General features: G+C 43.4%; 1 protein-coding gene across 1 annotated transcript in view; it reads left to right on the top strand.

Annotated features, from left to right (window-relative positions):
* LOC133333316 (titin) overlaps window positions 1–12647 on the top strand; it is a 173513-nt gene that overhangs the window by 55758 nt on the left and 105108 nt on the right. The window contains exons 3-8 of the mRNA XM_061541630.1: window positions 235–507; window positions 1978–2141; window positions 2202–2478; window positions 2549–5155; window positions 5246–5260; window positions 5365–6594. Coding sequence (XP_061397614.1) covers window positions 235–507; window positions 1978–2141; window positions 2202–2478; window positions 2549–5155; window positions 5246–5260; window positions 5365–6594 — 4566 coding nt within the window. The remainder of the gene's footprint in view (window positions 1–234; window positions 508–1977; window positions 2142–2201; window positions 2479–2548; window positions 5156–5245; window positions 5261–5364; window positions 6595–12647) is intronic.

The following is a 12647-nucleotide window of genomic DNA, read 5'->3' as shown; positions in this document are numbered from 1 at the left end:
AATCGGCTATACTTTGACTTTTGTGTTTTTTTCTGCGTGAAGAATTCACCGCAGAAAATTTTCAATACAGGTCCATGTTTTGACATTGCCCACAATACAATTTTTTTTTAAAGTTTGTTTGTAACGAATTAGCACATTTTTTAATACTTATTTCTAAATATTTTAAATTTAAAAACACATTATTAACTAATTATGTAATTTTCTGTATTTTTTTTCTTTTATTTTCCATTATAGCGTGTTCCACCGCTTCGAGTCGATGATTTAATCAATGATCTGCGCGATGGCACCAAGTTGATTGCACTTTTAGAAGTGCTATCCGGTGAGAAATTGCCCGTTGAAAAGGGTCGTGTTCTGAGACGTCCACATTTCCTCAGTAATGCCAACACAGCCCTGCAATTCTTGGCCAGCAAACGTATCAAGTTGGTTAATATCAATCCAGCCGATTTGGTGGATGGGAGACCACCAGTTGTCTTGGGTTTGATATGGACAATCATTTTGTACTTCCAGGTAAGTTCGCAAAAACAAAACCAAACCAAAACCCTATTAAACAAATGCACTCGAAGAAAAAAAAACAATGCACAAAATAGTTCACCTATAGAGAAAAAGTACACCTTGAATAAATCACCTATCATTGAAGGACACCCCTCATAAATAGATTTTTCTCATTCTAGAATGGCTTTTCACAGTTGATGACATCGTTCACATAACAAACAAAAAAAAAATTGAAACTAAATAATGAAATATTTAATGTCATTGTTGTTAATCTTGTATCGATGTATTTTTCTTCTTCTCTTCTCGTTATTATTATTTATTTTTTTGTATTATTTTGTTTATTGTCGTAATAATTTTTATTGCTAAATACCAAAATAGATTCGTAAAAAGAGACGGAAAAATCTATTAGTAGTTATTAATTATAAGCCACAGGTAATTTTGAACAAGTACAACAACAAGAAAAACCCGTAGTAACCCTAGTTTGTAGTCATTTAGTTTCCTGAGATACGATTTTTATTTTTTTTATTTCAGTGTAGAATTGTAGTCGTGTGTATGCGTGTGTGCAAATTATTGTTTTGTATGAAATGCACATTTCTCTTTATTTTTAGTTTTGTTGTTGTTATTTTGATTTATTTTTATGATTTTGATTACATCTCATTTGTCATTGAGTTGAACTTTTTTTAATTCAACTGCATTCCCAGTATGCCAAGGTTATCGGAGGGGTCTGTGTAGAGGTGAACAAAAATTAATATAAATATGTTGGGTTTATCTCAATAACTGCACTGGTCAGAGTACATTATCTATTGAAATATTAAGTAGTTGGCTAAATTACCAATATGGGATTGGCTTCTTTCTGAAACGGCATATTTCTCTTATATTTGGGGTGTAGCATTAACACCCCTTGCAACATTCATTCAATTAATCCATAGCACATCCAGACCGCGTTCAAGATTGGAAAAGTATTGCGACCTAATGCGATCCCATTTTCATGTTTTTTATTCTGTCGATAAGGTCCAACAATTTGCACATATCCTTTGTTAGGGTAATATGTGGATAACCCATGTCCACCATTTTGAAAAATGCACTAATTTTTAATTTTTATTCGATAATCAAGTTTGAAAATTATCCATGCCTTATGTTAATTAGGGGAAATATATTTTATTTCCCTATCAACTTCCCTGATATTCTTCTCTAGGGGGTAATTCTTTCTCGGTTTTTAACACGAACATTAGATTACTATTTTTATTGAACATCACACATGTGTTTCTGCCTAATTTTAATTTTCATTCTATTTTTTTTAAATATTTTTCATCATTTTTATTTGTGTGCCTTTTTTCTTTTGTTTAATGCGACAGCAGCACAAAGTGTACTTTGGTTTTCTTTTACAACATTTTAGAAAATGAATGTCACATATTTAGCCAGTCAAATGCTTGCGGGAAGCCTTACGAACTAACCTAAAACTTGTTCTCTACTTACCTTTTACAGATCGAAGAGAATAGCCGCAACCTTGAATATTTGGGTCATGGTATCAGTGGTTCGGTTAGTTCTCTGGACAGTGTTGGCAAGAATGCCAGCGATGTCAAGGCTGAGAAATGGAAGCAGGGTGCCCGTAAGACTTTACTTAACTGGGTAACCAATGCCTTACCAAAGTGAGTATTGAAGTCAATTGTCACGTGGCCGATGATATATAATCTTATTTTACCTTGCAGAGAAAGCGGTGTAGAGGTTAAGGATTTCGGCGCCAGTTGGAGAGATGGTGTCGCCTTCCTGGCCCTCATCGATGCCATTAAGGCCAATTTGGTTAACTTGGCTGAATTGAAGAAGACAAGCAATCGTCAACGTCTCGAAACTGCTTTCGATGTGGCCGAAAGCAAGTTGGGCATTGCGAAACTGCTTGATGCTGAGGATGTGGATGTACCAAAACCCGATGAAAAGAGTATTATGACCTATGTGGCTCAATTCTTGCACAAGTATCCCGAACCAAAGGTAATATAATGGATTTTCGATAAAATTTCTCATTCGCCAAATAATCTAAAATATATTTCCATTTTTATAGGGTGCTAACAAGGATCTGTCACATATCCATCAAGAATTGGATGAACTGAGACGTTTCTTGGTGGAGAAAACAACTGAATATGAGCCCATGGTCTTGGGCAATTCTTTCCCGCGTGATTTTGCCGAGTATCTTATTGCTCGCTCCGAGGTTGACGCCCACATACCAACCTACAATCGCTTGAAACAATTAGTGGAATCACAGAGTGGTTTCCTACAGGTACCCAAACACACCTGGGAAGATATCAACAGCCTGTGGCAACGTGTACAATATCAAATGATGTACTGGTTGTGGCTTCTGGATTCTGAACTGCCCGGTGACTTCGGCGAAGTAGGCAAATGGCTGGCCGAGGCTGAGAAAATTCTCATGGACAATGACATTCCCAATTCCATGAATGAGGAAACCGCCGCCATAATATCTCGCAAATTGGAGGAGCACAAACTCTTCTTTGCCGATTTGCCCCGTATCATTGCCATGTTCGACAATGCCAAACGTTCACCGTTGGCCCAGCAAGTACCTTTGGAGCAGCTGCGCAACATGGAGAAACGTTTGCAGGATGTAGGACCCAGAGCTAGTGAACGTAGAATTAGATTGAAATTCTTGGAGCACAAGTGCTGCCTGGTGGCCTTCTTGAACTTGGTCGAGAATAAGATGAAGGGATGGACCGGTAAATACGGCACCGAAGATAAGGTCGCGCAACAACTTGAACAGTACAAGAACTTCGTATCGCGCAACAAGATTTTCCAAGAGTTCCAAAAGGCTTTCGTCGATATGCAACAGGTGGTTGACGAATACAAACGTGACGGCAATGTGTCTCGCAAGGAAACCATTGACATTGACCGTTTCATGTACGAGACCGAGGAGAGATGGAAGCGTGTCTCCATGGAATTGAAATGTTGTCAGAACTCATTGGAAGAAGTGGTCAATTGCTGGAAGACATGGCATCAATTGGCTCCTCAGTGTGAGGAGTGGCTTCGTTTGGCCGAGCAAAAGGCTATGCAATCAGAAGATGAAAAATTGGAATTCTTCCAAGACATTTCCGTGTGGAAGGATAAATTCGATGCTCTTGCCAATGCCGCCAACTACTTGATAGCTTCTTGCGAAGAGCCCATTGCCCAAAATCTGAGACAGCACCATGGCATGTTAGCCGACCGTTTCGAACGGCTCTTTGCCAATACCAAGAAATACATGCATGCTGGTGACATCATCAGAGCCCGCCAGGAATATAAGTCCGGCATTGAAAAGTTGTCGCAATGGTTGCGCTATGCTGAAAGTGTCTTGAACCAAAAACAACAATTGGGAGACAGTGAGGCCATTCGCAAATATGGCGATGAGTTGCAAAAACTCGCCTCAGAAATCGATGACAATGAGGAGTTGTTCAAGACGATTAGTCGCAACATCCAAGGCATGATCCAAGATCTGTCACGTGAAGAAGTCGACAGTATGATGAAGACCTTGAAGCAAGAGAAGGAGGCTCTGGTACGCATTAGGGCCCAAATTCCCAGCAAGCTTCATTTGATCCATCAACTGCTTATCCAGCAAGAATCTTTGGAAGCTGGTCAAAAGGAAATCCATCAGTGGCTAAACGAAGCAGAATCGTTGCTTGGCACCCACACCTTGGCCGGTGGCCGTGACAAGATCAACGAAGAGTTGACAAAACATAAGACCTTCTTCTCACGCACCGTCTACTATCGTTCGATGTTGGAGAGCAAGAACAAAGTCTTCCAGAATCTTTTGAGGAATGTTGTCCAGGATGAGAACATCGATACCACTCAAGCCCAACACAACATGCAACAGTTGAACGATCGTTTCAACTACGTCATCAACAATTCCCAACAATGGGAGCAGCGATTGACGGATTCCCTCAACTCATGGAATCGCTACAAAGACAACGAGAGAGTCGTTACGGAATGGTTGACCCAGGCCGAAACTATACTCATTGAAAAGCACATTGAGACCAAGACCACAATTGAGACCCAGAAGTACTTCTTTGAAAATGTTAACCAAAGATGGATGCCTGATTTGGTAGACTCCGCACAAGACTTGTTGAAAACACTGCCAACTCAGGAACAAAAACCTGTGGTTGATTCTGTTGAACAACTACAGAACCGCTGGCAAAATGTTTTGGGCCAGGCTCCATTGCATCTCATGAAACTGGAATTCCGTTCGGATGAACAAGCTTTCCAGCAGACCATGCAGGAGGTCGAAAAAGAATTGCATTTGGAAGAACAAGCCCTCAATCGTAATGAGGATGTCGATTCAATTTTGAAGCGCAATCAGCAATACTTCCTGCAGTCTGGCTGCCTACCCCGTTTGGAGAAATCCTTACAAAATATGCATCGCTTGGGCCAGGCCTACAAGCAGCAGAAACCGGGAGACAGCAGTCTCGAGAATGCCTACAAGAATGCTCACTCTCAATACACCCACCTCACCAACAAAATCGCCTCAATGCGTGAGACCTTACAGCAAATTCCCGCTCAATGGGAATCCTACCATGACAAGTTCACCGAAATGGTCGAATGGATGGACACCGTGGACAGGAGTTTGAAGAACATTGTCAACGAGGTGAACAGTATGGAAGAATTCGAAAAGGAAAAAGTTGTTTTCCAGGTAAGTTCCGCTAATAATGAAATAATATTAAGCAGACGTCTTAAGCTCCCATAACTAATACTCACATTTCCATTTAATTAACACATGCAGCTCAGGGAACTTGTGGTAAATGATGAAAAGCTTTTAAATTCAATATCATATTTCGTTGTCATAAATTGTTGTACACATTGTTGTTATTTTTATTAACAATCTTCCCTTTCGTTCTTTAGAAAATATGCCAAGAAGCCGACAATAAACGTGAGGATATGAAGTGGTTGGTCAAGACTTTAGATCACCTCCTTAGCTATGCCACTGAGGATGAGGCCAATGCCGAACAAAAGAAATTGGAAGACCTTATCGCCCGTTACAAGAACCTCATACCAACCATTGAGATCACCATGGTCAAGACAGAGGTGTTCTCCAAATGCTACACATATAGACGTGAGGTCCATGAAGTCGTATGTCTTCTCAGCAAGGTCAAGGAGCAGGCTGCCAGTATACCACCACCCGACAGCTTGGAACGTGTCAACAAACTCATTGAAGAACAACAATATGCCATTAACCAATTGGATCATCAACGTCCTCACATTATGTCCATGCTACAGAGAGGTCGTGATTTGAGCAAAGATGTCCATGCCCCATCCTTTGTCCAGGTCGAAGTTAAGAACTTGGAAACCGGCTGGAATGAAGCTTACACAGAAACTTCTGATAAGTTGCAGGCATTGAAAGGTACACAAGCTGTTTGGAATGACTTTTCCGATCAGAAGGCAGAAATTTGCCACCTCTTGCAAATGGCTGAGACCGAATTGCGTGCCCTCACTCCTCTGCAAACGGATCCCAAGAACGTTAGTCAAGATTTGAAGGCTAAACGTGAATTGAATGCCCAATTGCAACAAGCTTCCCATCAATTGTTGCCAAAGTTGCACGCCCTCAAGGCTGAGCTGGCTCCTTTGGCTGCCGCCGAAAAGAGACCAATCCTGGAGAAGGAAGTCACCGAAGTCGAAAAGATGTTCTTCAATACAATGGAACATGTTAAGGACCGCGTCGGCTACTTGGAGGATTATAGTGCTAAATGGAATAACTACAAGTCCCGTTTGGCTGCTTTGCAAGAATGGGCCAACAAGGTAGCCCCCAAGGCCATCGAAGCTTTGCACTCTGAGGATTTGACACCCGAGGAACGTGTAATGAAGGTCAACGCCTTCAAGGCCGTTTTGGGCGATCGCATGAAAGAGCTGGACATCTTGGCCGCTGATGCTTCCGAATTGGCGCCCAAGGAGGGCAACATTGCCGAGGCCAAACGTCTCAAGGGAGAAATCACCAAACTGCAAGAAGTTCTCAGTGCCATTAACCGCAACGTGGATCACCAAGCCCAGGCTGTCAAGGAAGACCTTGTCAATTGGCAACAATTCCAGACTGGCCTGCAACACCTGAAGCCCATCGTCGAGGAATGCGAAATCAAGGTAAATAACATAGTCCCTAAGCCATTGTCCCTTGAGGAAGCTGTTGCTCTGCAACAGAATGCCTTACAATTTGAAAATCATTGCTTGGAGCAATTAGACCGTCTCCAAGGCATTTCGAACATTACACACAAAATGTTATGCAAAACCAATGCCCCCGATGAAGTAGATGCCATGCATTCCCGTTGGACGTCCGTGCATGAAAATGCCAAACAGGCTAGCGCTAAGTTAGAAAAACTCGTCGCCAACTGGAAGTCCTTCGAAAACGAAGCTGGCAAATTGGAGGACTGGGTGGAGAAGGGCGAACAAATGGTGGCCCGTAAGCCCAGTATCCTCAATACGCCGCACATTGACAAGTTGGAGAATGAATTGGTACGTCTAAAGTCTTTCAATAATGAAATTTCCGAACAACAAGCCAAACTGGTTGCCTTAGGCCAAGCTGCCGACCAGATCAGTATACATTTAGCTCCTGAGGGTGCTGTAGCCGTTAAAGACCGTGTAAGTGGTTTAAAGGGTAAGCTGCAAAAGCTTTCCGAAGCTACTCGCGCCAACATCAATGAAATCTCTGATGCCATCATTGCCCGTCAAGATTTCAATGCAAAAATGGTTAACTTCTCCAATTGGATGGATTCTCTGAGGTCCCAGGTGGCCCAAGTAGAAGAAATCAATCCAGAACGTGTAGAAACTAGTTTGCATGTCATCCACGCCCTGCTGCAAGAACACAATGACAAGAAGCCTGCATTTAATGCCATCTACGACGAAGTCAAGCAATTGTCGTTGGCTGCCTCTCCGGAGGAAAGCAAGAGCCTCAATGAAGCCTATTCCGCATTGGTGGTTAATTATCAGAATCTCGAAACAAATATGCAACAAAAGAAGTCCAGCTTGGAGAAATGGACGGAATTGTTGAACTGGAAACATGAGTCGGAGAACCACTTGAACTACCTCAAACACCAGATTGAGAAGCCCGATGCTCCTCAATCACAGGACCTGAACAAGATAATGTCCGAAATAGAAACTATTGCCAAAACAGTGCCTTATTGGAAGACTCAAGCCAAGGAAATCGATGAGAATCCTGTCATCCATCTCAAAGATGCTCTGACCCGCAAACCGTACATTGCCACCCAGATTGTGAATGACATAGAAAACAAATTGGAGAATTTACAGTTGCGCACCCAAAACCAAAAGCAACAAATCGAACAAATGCAAGTCCGCAAGGATAAATTCCATACGTTGGAGAACAATTTGGGCCAAGCCTTGCAGGAGAACCGAGCCAAGTTGGCTGATATACTGAATCGTAAGCCGAACTTGGAGAATATCGATCAAATCATTTGTGACTTGGTAGCTCTGAATGATGCCCTCAAGGTCCAATCAGATCTGAAGAATCGCATTCATGACGAGGGTAGTCAACTAATGCGTGAGGACATTGCCAGTATGCCTGCCATTCAAGAGACTCTCTTGCATTTGGACAAAGACTACGACTCCCTGCAAGGAGAAATTGCCGAGCGCATACAGAAATACCAATTGATCTCGCAGGCCTTGAGGGAATTCGCCGATTGCAAGAATAAGTTCAGCCAAGAACTGAAGAAGGCTCAAGATCTCTATCACTCGATTCCCCAACAACCCAGAGACGAAGTGGAATTGCACCAAGCCTCTGAAAAGACACGCAAAACCATGGATCAGGTACGCAAGACCAAGGTGGTTCTAGATGAACTGGACCGTAAGGTGGCCAATGTTGGAAAATTGTTTGACAACATTGGTGAGGTTATGCCTCAGGACATACCCAAGGACTTTGCCGAGGCCAAACAGAAGTGGCAAGAATTGCATGACAAGACCGTTAAGAATGCCCACATGTATGAAACCGAAGCTATTATTTGGTCTCAAATTGAGGATGCCAAAAAGGACCTCGTCCCGTGGTTGACAGAAACCAACCAGGGATTGTGTGACGCCGCCGATAATAGTATGGAAATTGAATTTGCTCCCATGCGTCTCACGAAATATCGTTCTGAATTGCCCTCGTACCAGGCATTGAAGGATACCATTGCTGAGAAATCCACCGAACTTCTGAAGATCAACAATAATGTCGAAATACCCGCCTTAACTGCACTCAATGAGCTATTGGATGCTCAGTTCCAGGAAGTCGAGTCGAACGCAGAACGTCTAAACAACATTACGGCTCAATTTAACGATCAGGAACAAGAGCTGCGCAAGAATATCAAACAAGCCGGTGAAAATGTAGCCAAACTCAGGGAACAACTGATCAAATGCGATGATATGTCCGGCGATAATGCCAAGATCTTGGAACGCCTACAACAGTGCAGAGCTTTACAAAGTCAGCTAAGTCAAACTGGCAACGATATTGACAATATTAAACAAAAGGTCGAAGAGCTGCGCATCCTCTATCCCACTTTCAGTGAATCCATAATTCCCAAAGAACTCAACAACGTCCAGAAGAGATACGAAGGCGTAGAAGTCTATGCCAAGAAAATTGAAAACTCTCTGTTGCAGTTTCTTAAGAAGTTCCATGCCGATCGCGTCAACATGTTGAAGCGTATCATCCAAACCCAAAAGGAGAAGGTCAATTGGTGCCAACCCGAGAGCACTTCTGACAAGTACAACTTGGATGTCAAGAAATCGTCACTCCAAGAAGTCGGCAAAGCTTTGGATGATTGCAAAAAACGCCAGGCGGACATTGCTAATTCCCTGGAAATGTTGAAGGCCATTGAGACGCCACAGAACATGGCTGAGCTCGTCAAGGACTCCGAACTTCTGAATGCTGAAATGGGCGATCTGCAAAAAGCCTTCGATCAAATTAAAGACATTCTCGACGAAAATGTTGATCTGTGGACCCAATACGAAAAATCCAATGAAGAGCTCAACACATGGTTGCGAGACATTGAAGGTCGCATTAAAGCCGAGACAAGCAATCAGATCGACTTGAATAATATTCCACAGAAGATTGAAGAACTCATGCTGCTGAAACAGGACGTTGACAATCACGAACCCGTGATTAATAACTTGGAAAAGACCTCTCAGCAGTTGATTAATAAGAACCCTGAAGCTCGCATTGGCCAATTTGTAACACATTTGGTACAGCGTTACCAGACAGTGGGCAAGGGTCTGCAACAGTACATGGATAAGTTGAGGGACGCCTCAAAGGCCAACGACGAATATAATCGTGCTCTCAACGAAGCCACAGAATGGTTGGGCGAGGCTAAGATTGAATTCCAAGAACTAGCCCGAATGGGTTCGCCCGGTTCTTCATCAGCCACTGCCCAACAATTGCAAACCATTAAAAATTACTTGAATACCTTCGACAATGGCCAAGCCATCCTTAACAATGTGGTCGATCTGGGTGAGTCGTTGTATCCCACTGTGACACCCGAAAACAGAGAAAAGATCCGCGCCCAATTGCGAAACCTTAGAGAAAACTTCGACTACTTGAGAGACGAAGCCAATGCTCTCCTGCAACAGGTGGAGGGTGTCCTCATTCAAAAGACCACAATCGAGGAAAGTTACGCCCAAGTCTCGCATTACCTCAACGAGTCCAAGGCCAAGGTCTTGAAGGCTGATGAACTCTATCCCACATTGGCTGCCAAGAAAGCGGCTCTACAAAATTACAAGATCCAATTGCAAGAAGCCACCCTGCATAGGAATGCTTTGAAACAATTGCAGGAACGTGCAGTGGCCCTTTGCGATGATGAATCCGAACGTAAGACGGAAGAGTCAATCAATGAATATACCGATTTGGCCAAGAAAATCACAGACCGCATTAATGTTGTCACCAACCAAGTAGCCAAACATGAAGCTTACGACCAGGTCTTGGAGAAGGCACAAGATTGGCTGAACACCATCAAATCGGAAGCCATAGACATATTGAACGAGACTACCTTCGAAAAGGAGGGAGCCGAGGAGAAACTGTTGGTTGTAGAGAATCTATTGCAGCACAAACCTGAAGGCGATACAATTTTCGAAACCTGCCAACAACTCCTGAATACAGTGCTTTCCCAGACACATCCATCCGGCCATCCAGCCCTCCTGAAGAGCTTCCAGGAACCCAAACAGGCCTGGGATGATTTCATGATGCTGTGCCAAGACTCACAAGTCAAGCTTAGACAACTTTGCTCTAAGTGGGATGAATTCGAGACTGTGATCGATGAGCTGGACAACTGGATGAAGAATGTTGAGGCCATTGTTAAGAATCAGGCACTGAAGAACACTGCCGAAGCCAAGAAGGCACATCTTCAACAACTTCTCAACATTTCTCAGGACATTGAGAAGCGGGCTAAATCCATTAATGACTTGATGGACCAAGGTCGCGAAATTGAAGGAGATACCGACTTGAACCTGAAATTGTCCCGCCTCAATACAAGGTATCAAACATTGAAAAATCTGTGCAAGGAATCGGTTGCCAAATACCAGAACTATGTTAAGGACCACGAAGCCTTCGATCAAGATTATGAGAAATTCAAAACTGATTTGCAATCCTGTATTGATGAATTGGAGAAGAACAAGGACATTGTGGGCGACCAAGCCATACTGCAAGAGCGCCAAAATAAGTTGCGCGACATGTCCGACAAGAGAATCAACGATAGTACAGCCTTTGAGAATCTCATTGACCGTGGTGAGAAACTCTATGGTCACACCAGCCCCGATGGTCGTGAAATCATTAGACAACAACTCAGAAATCTACGCACCATGTGGGACAATTACACCGATGACTTGAATCAAGCCTCACAAAAGATTGACCACTGCCTATTGCAATTCAACGACTTCTCCATTGCCCAAGACCAGTTGACCAAATGGCTCAAGGATGTTGACAAGGCCATGCAATCGCACACCGAACCCAAGACTACCTTGCAGGAGAAGAGAGCTCAATTGCAGAACCACAAATTGTTGCATCAAGAAATCACCACCCACAATGTCCTGGTGGACAATGTGTGCGACAAGGCCCAAGTTCTGGTCGACCAGATCAAGGACAATTCGCTCAATGTTTACTTGCAATCGATCAAGCAGCTCTTCAACAACATTGTCCAAAAGTCGGAAGAGATTCTAAATAACCTAGACGACTGTGTGCAAAAACACAACGACCTGAACAACCAAATTGCCGCTGCCAAGTCATGGATTTCCGGTGAAAAGGCCAAACTTTTGGAATGCGATGATGCCTACGGCGAAAAGTCAGACATTAAGCGCAAAATTGAAACCCTACAGAGTTTGTCTCAGAATAAGCCGCAGGCTATGAAGCTGGTATCGGACATTAGAGAGCAATTCGAAAAGGTGAAACCTGCTACTTCCGAGAAGGGTGTTGATGTTCTCGACAAGGAAATCAACGAATTGGAGGTCACTATTAAGTCTCACTTCGATGATATCGAGGGTATTGAAGGCAAACAAAAGGATGTCCTACAGCAATGGCAGAACTTTGAAGAAAAGTTGGAAGATCTTACGAAATGGTGTCGCGCTGCCGAGGCTGTGTTCCGCGAACAACAGCTGCAATCCACCCTGCACGAAAAAGTCGAGCAATTGGAGAAATATAAAATCCAGCGTGATCTGATTTTGCAAAAGGAGAAGGAGATCGATGCCTTTGCTGATGCAGCCCATGCATTGTTGAACAATTGTGGCGCTGAGCGCCTGAAGACCTTGACTTCTCAAATCACCAATCGCTATCAGTTGTTGCAAGTCCTCAGCAAGGAAGTCGTAAACCGGTGGTCCAATCTCGTCGATGACCATCAGTTCTACCAGGACAAATATAACGAAGTTGACCTTTGGTTGGAACCCATCGAAAAACAACTGCAAAACGCCGAAAAGGAAGATGCTTCTCAAGTCTCGAATATTCTCCCCATTCTATTGTCGGAAAGGGAGCAAGCCGACACCTTGTTTGCCGCTCTTAATGCTGCTGGTGAAAAGGCATTGCCCGAAACTTCTACCCAAGGGCGCGAGAAATTGCGCAAAGAAATGCGTGACATTCGGGATAGATGGGACAAACTGGATGAGGGTATTCGCAACTTGCAAAAGAAACAGGAAGCCCAGACCGTACAGCTGTCCAGTTACCAAGATATACT

This window comes from Musca vetustissima, unplaced genomic scaffold, assembly GCF_032173495.1.
Source record: "Musca vetustissima isolate MV318-11 ecotype Yass unplaced genomic scaffold, APGP_CSIRO_Mvet_v1 utg13749, whole genome shotgun sequence".
NCBI lineage: Eukaryota > Metazoa > Arthropoda > Insecta > Diptera > Muscidae > Musca > Musca vetustissima.
Note: the sequence above shows the minus strand (reverse complement) of the source record. Positions and strands in the feature narration are given on the sequence as shown.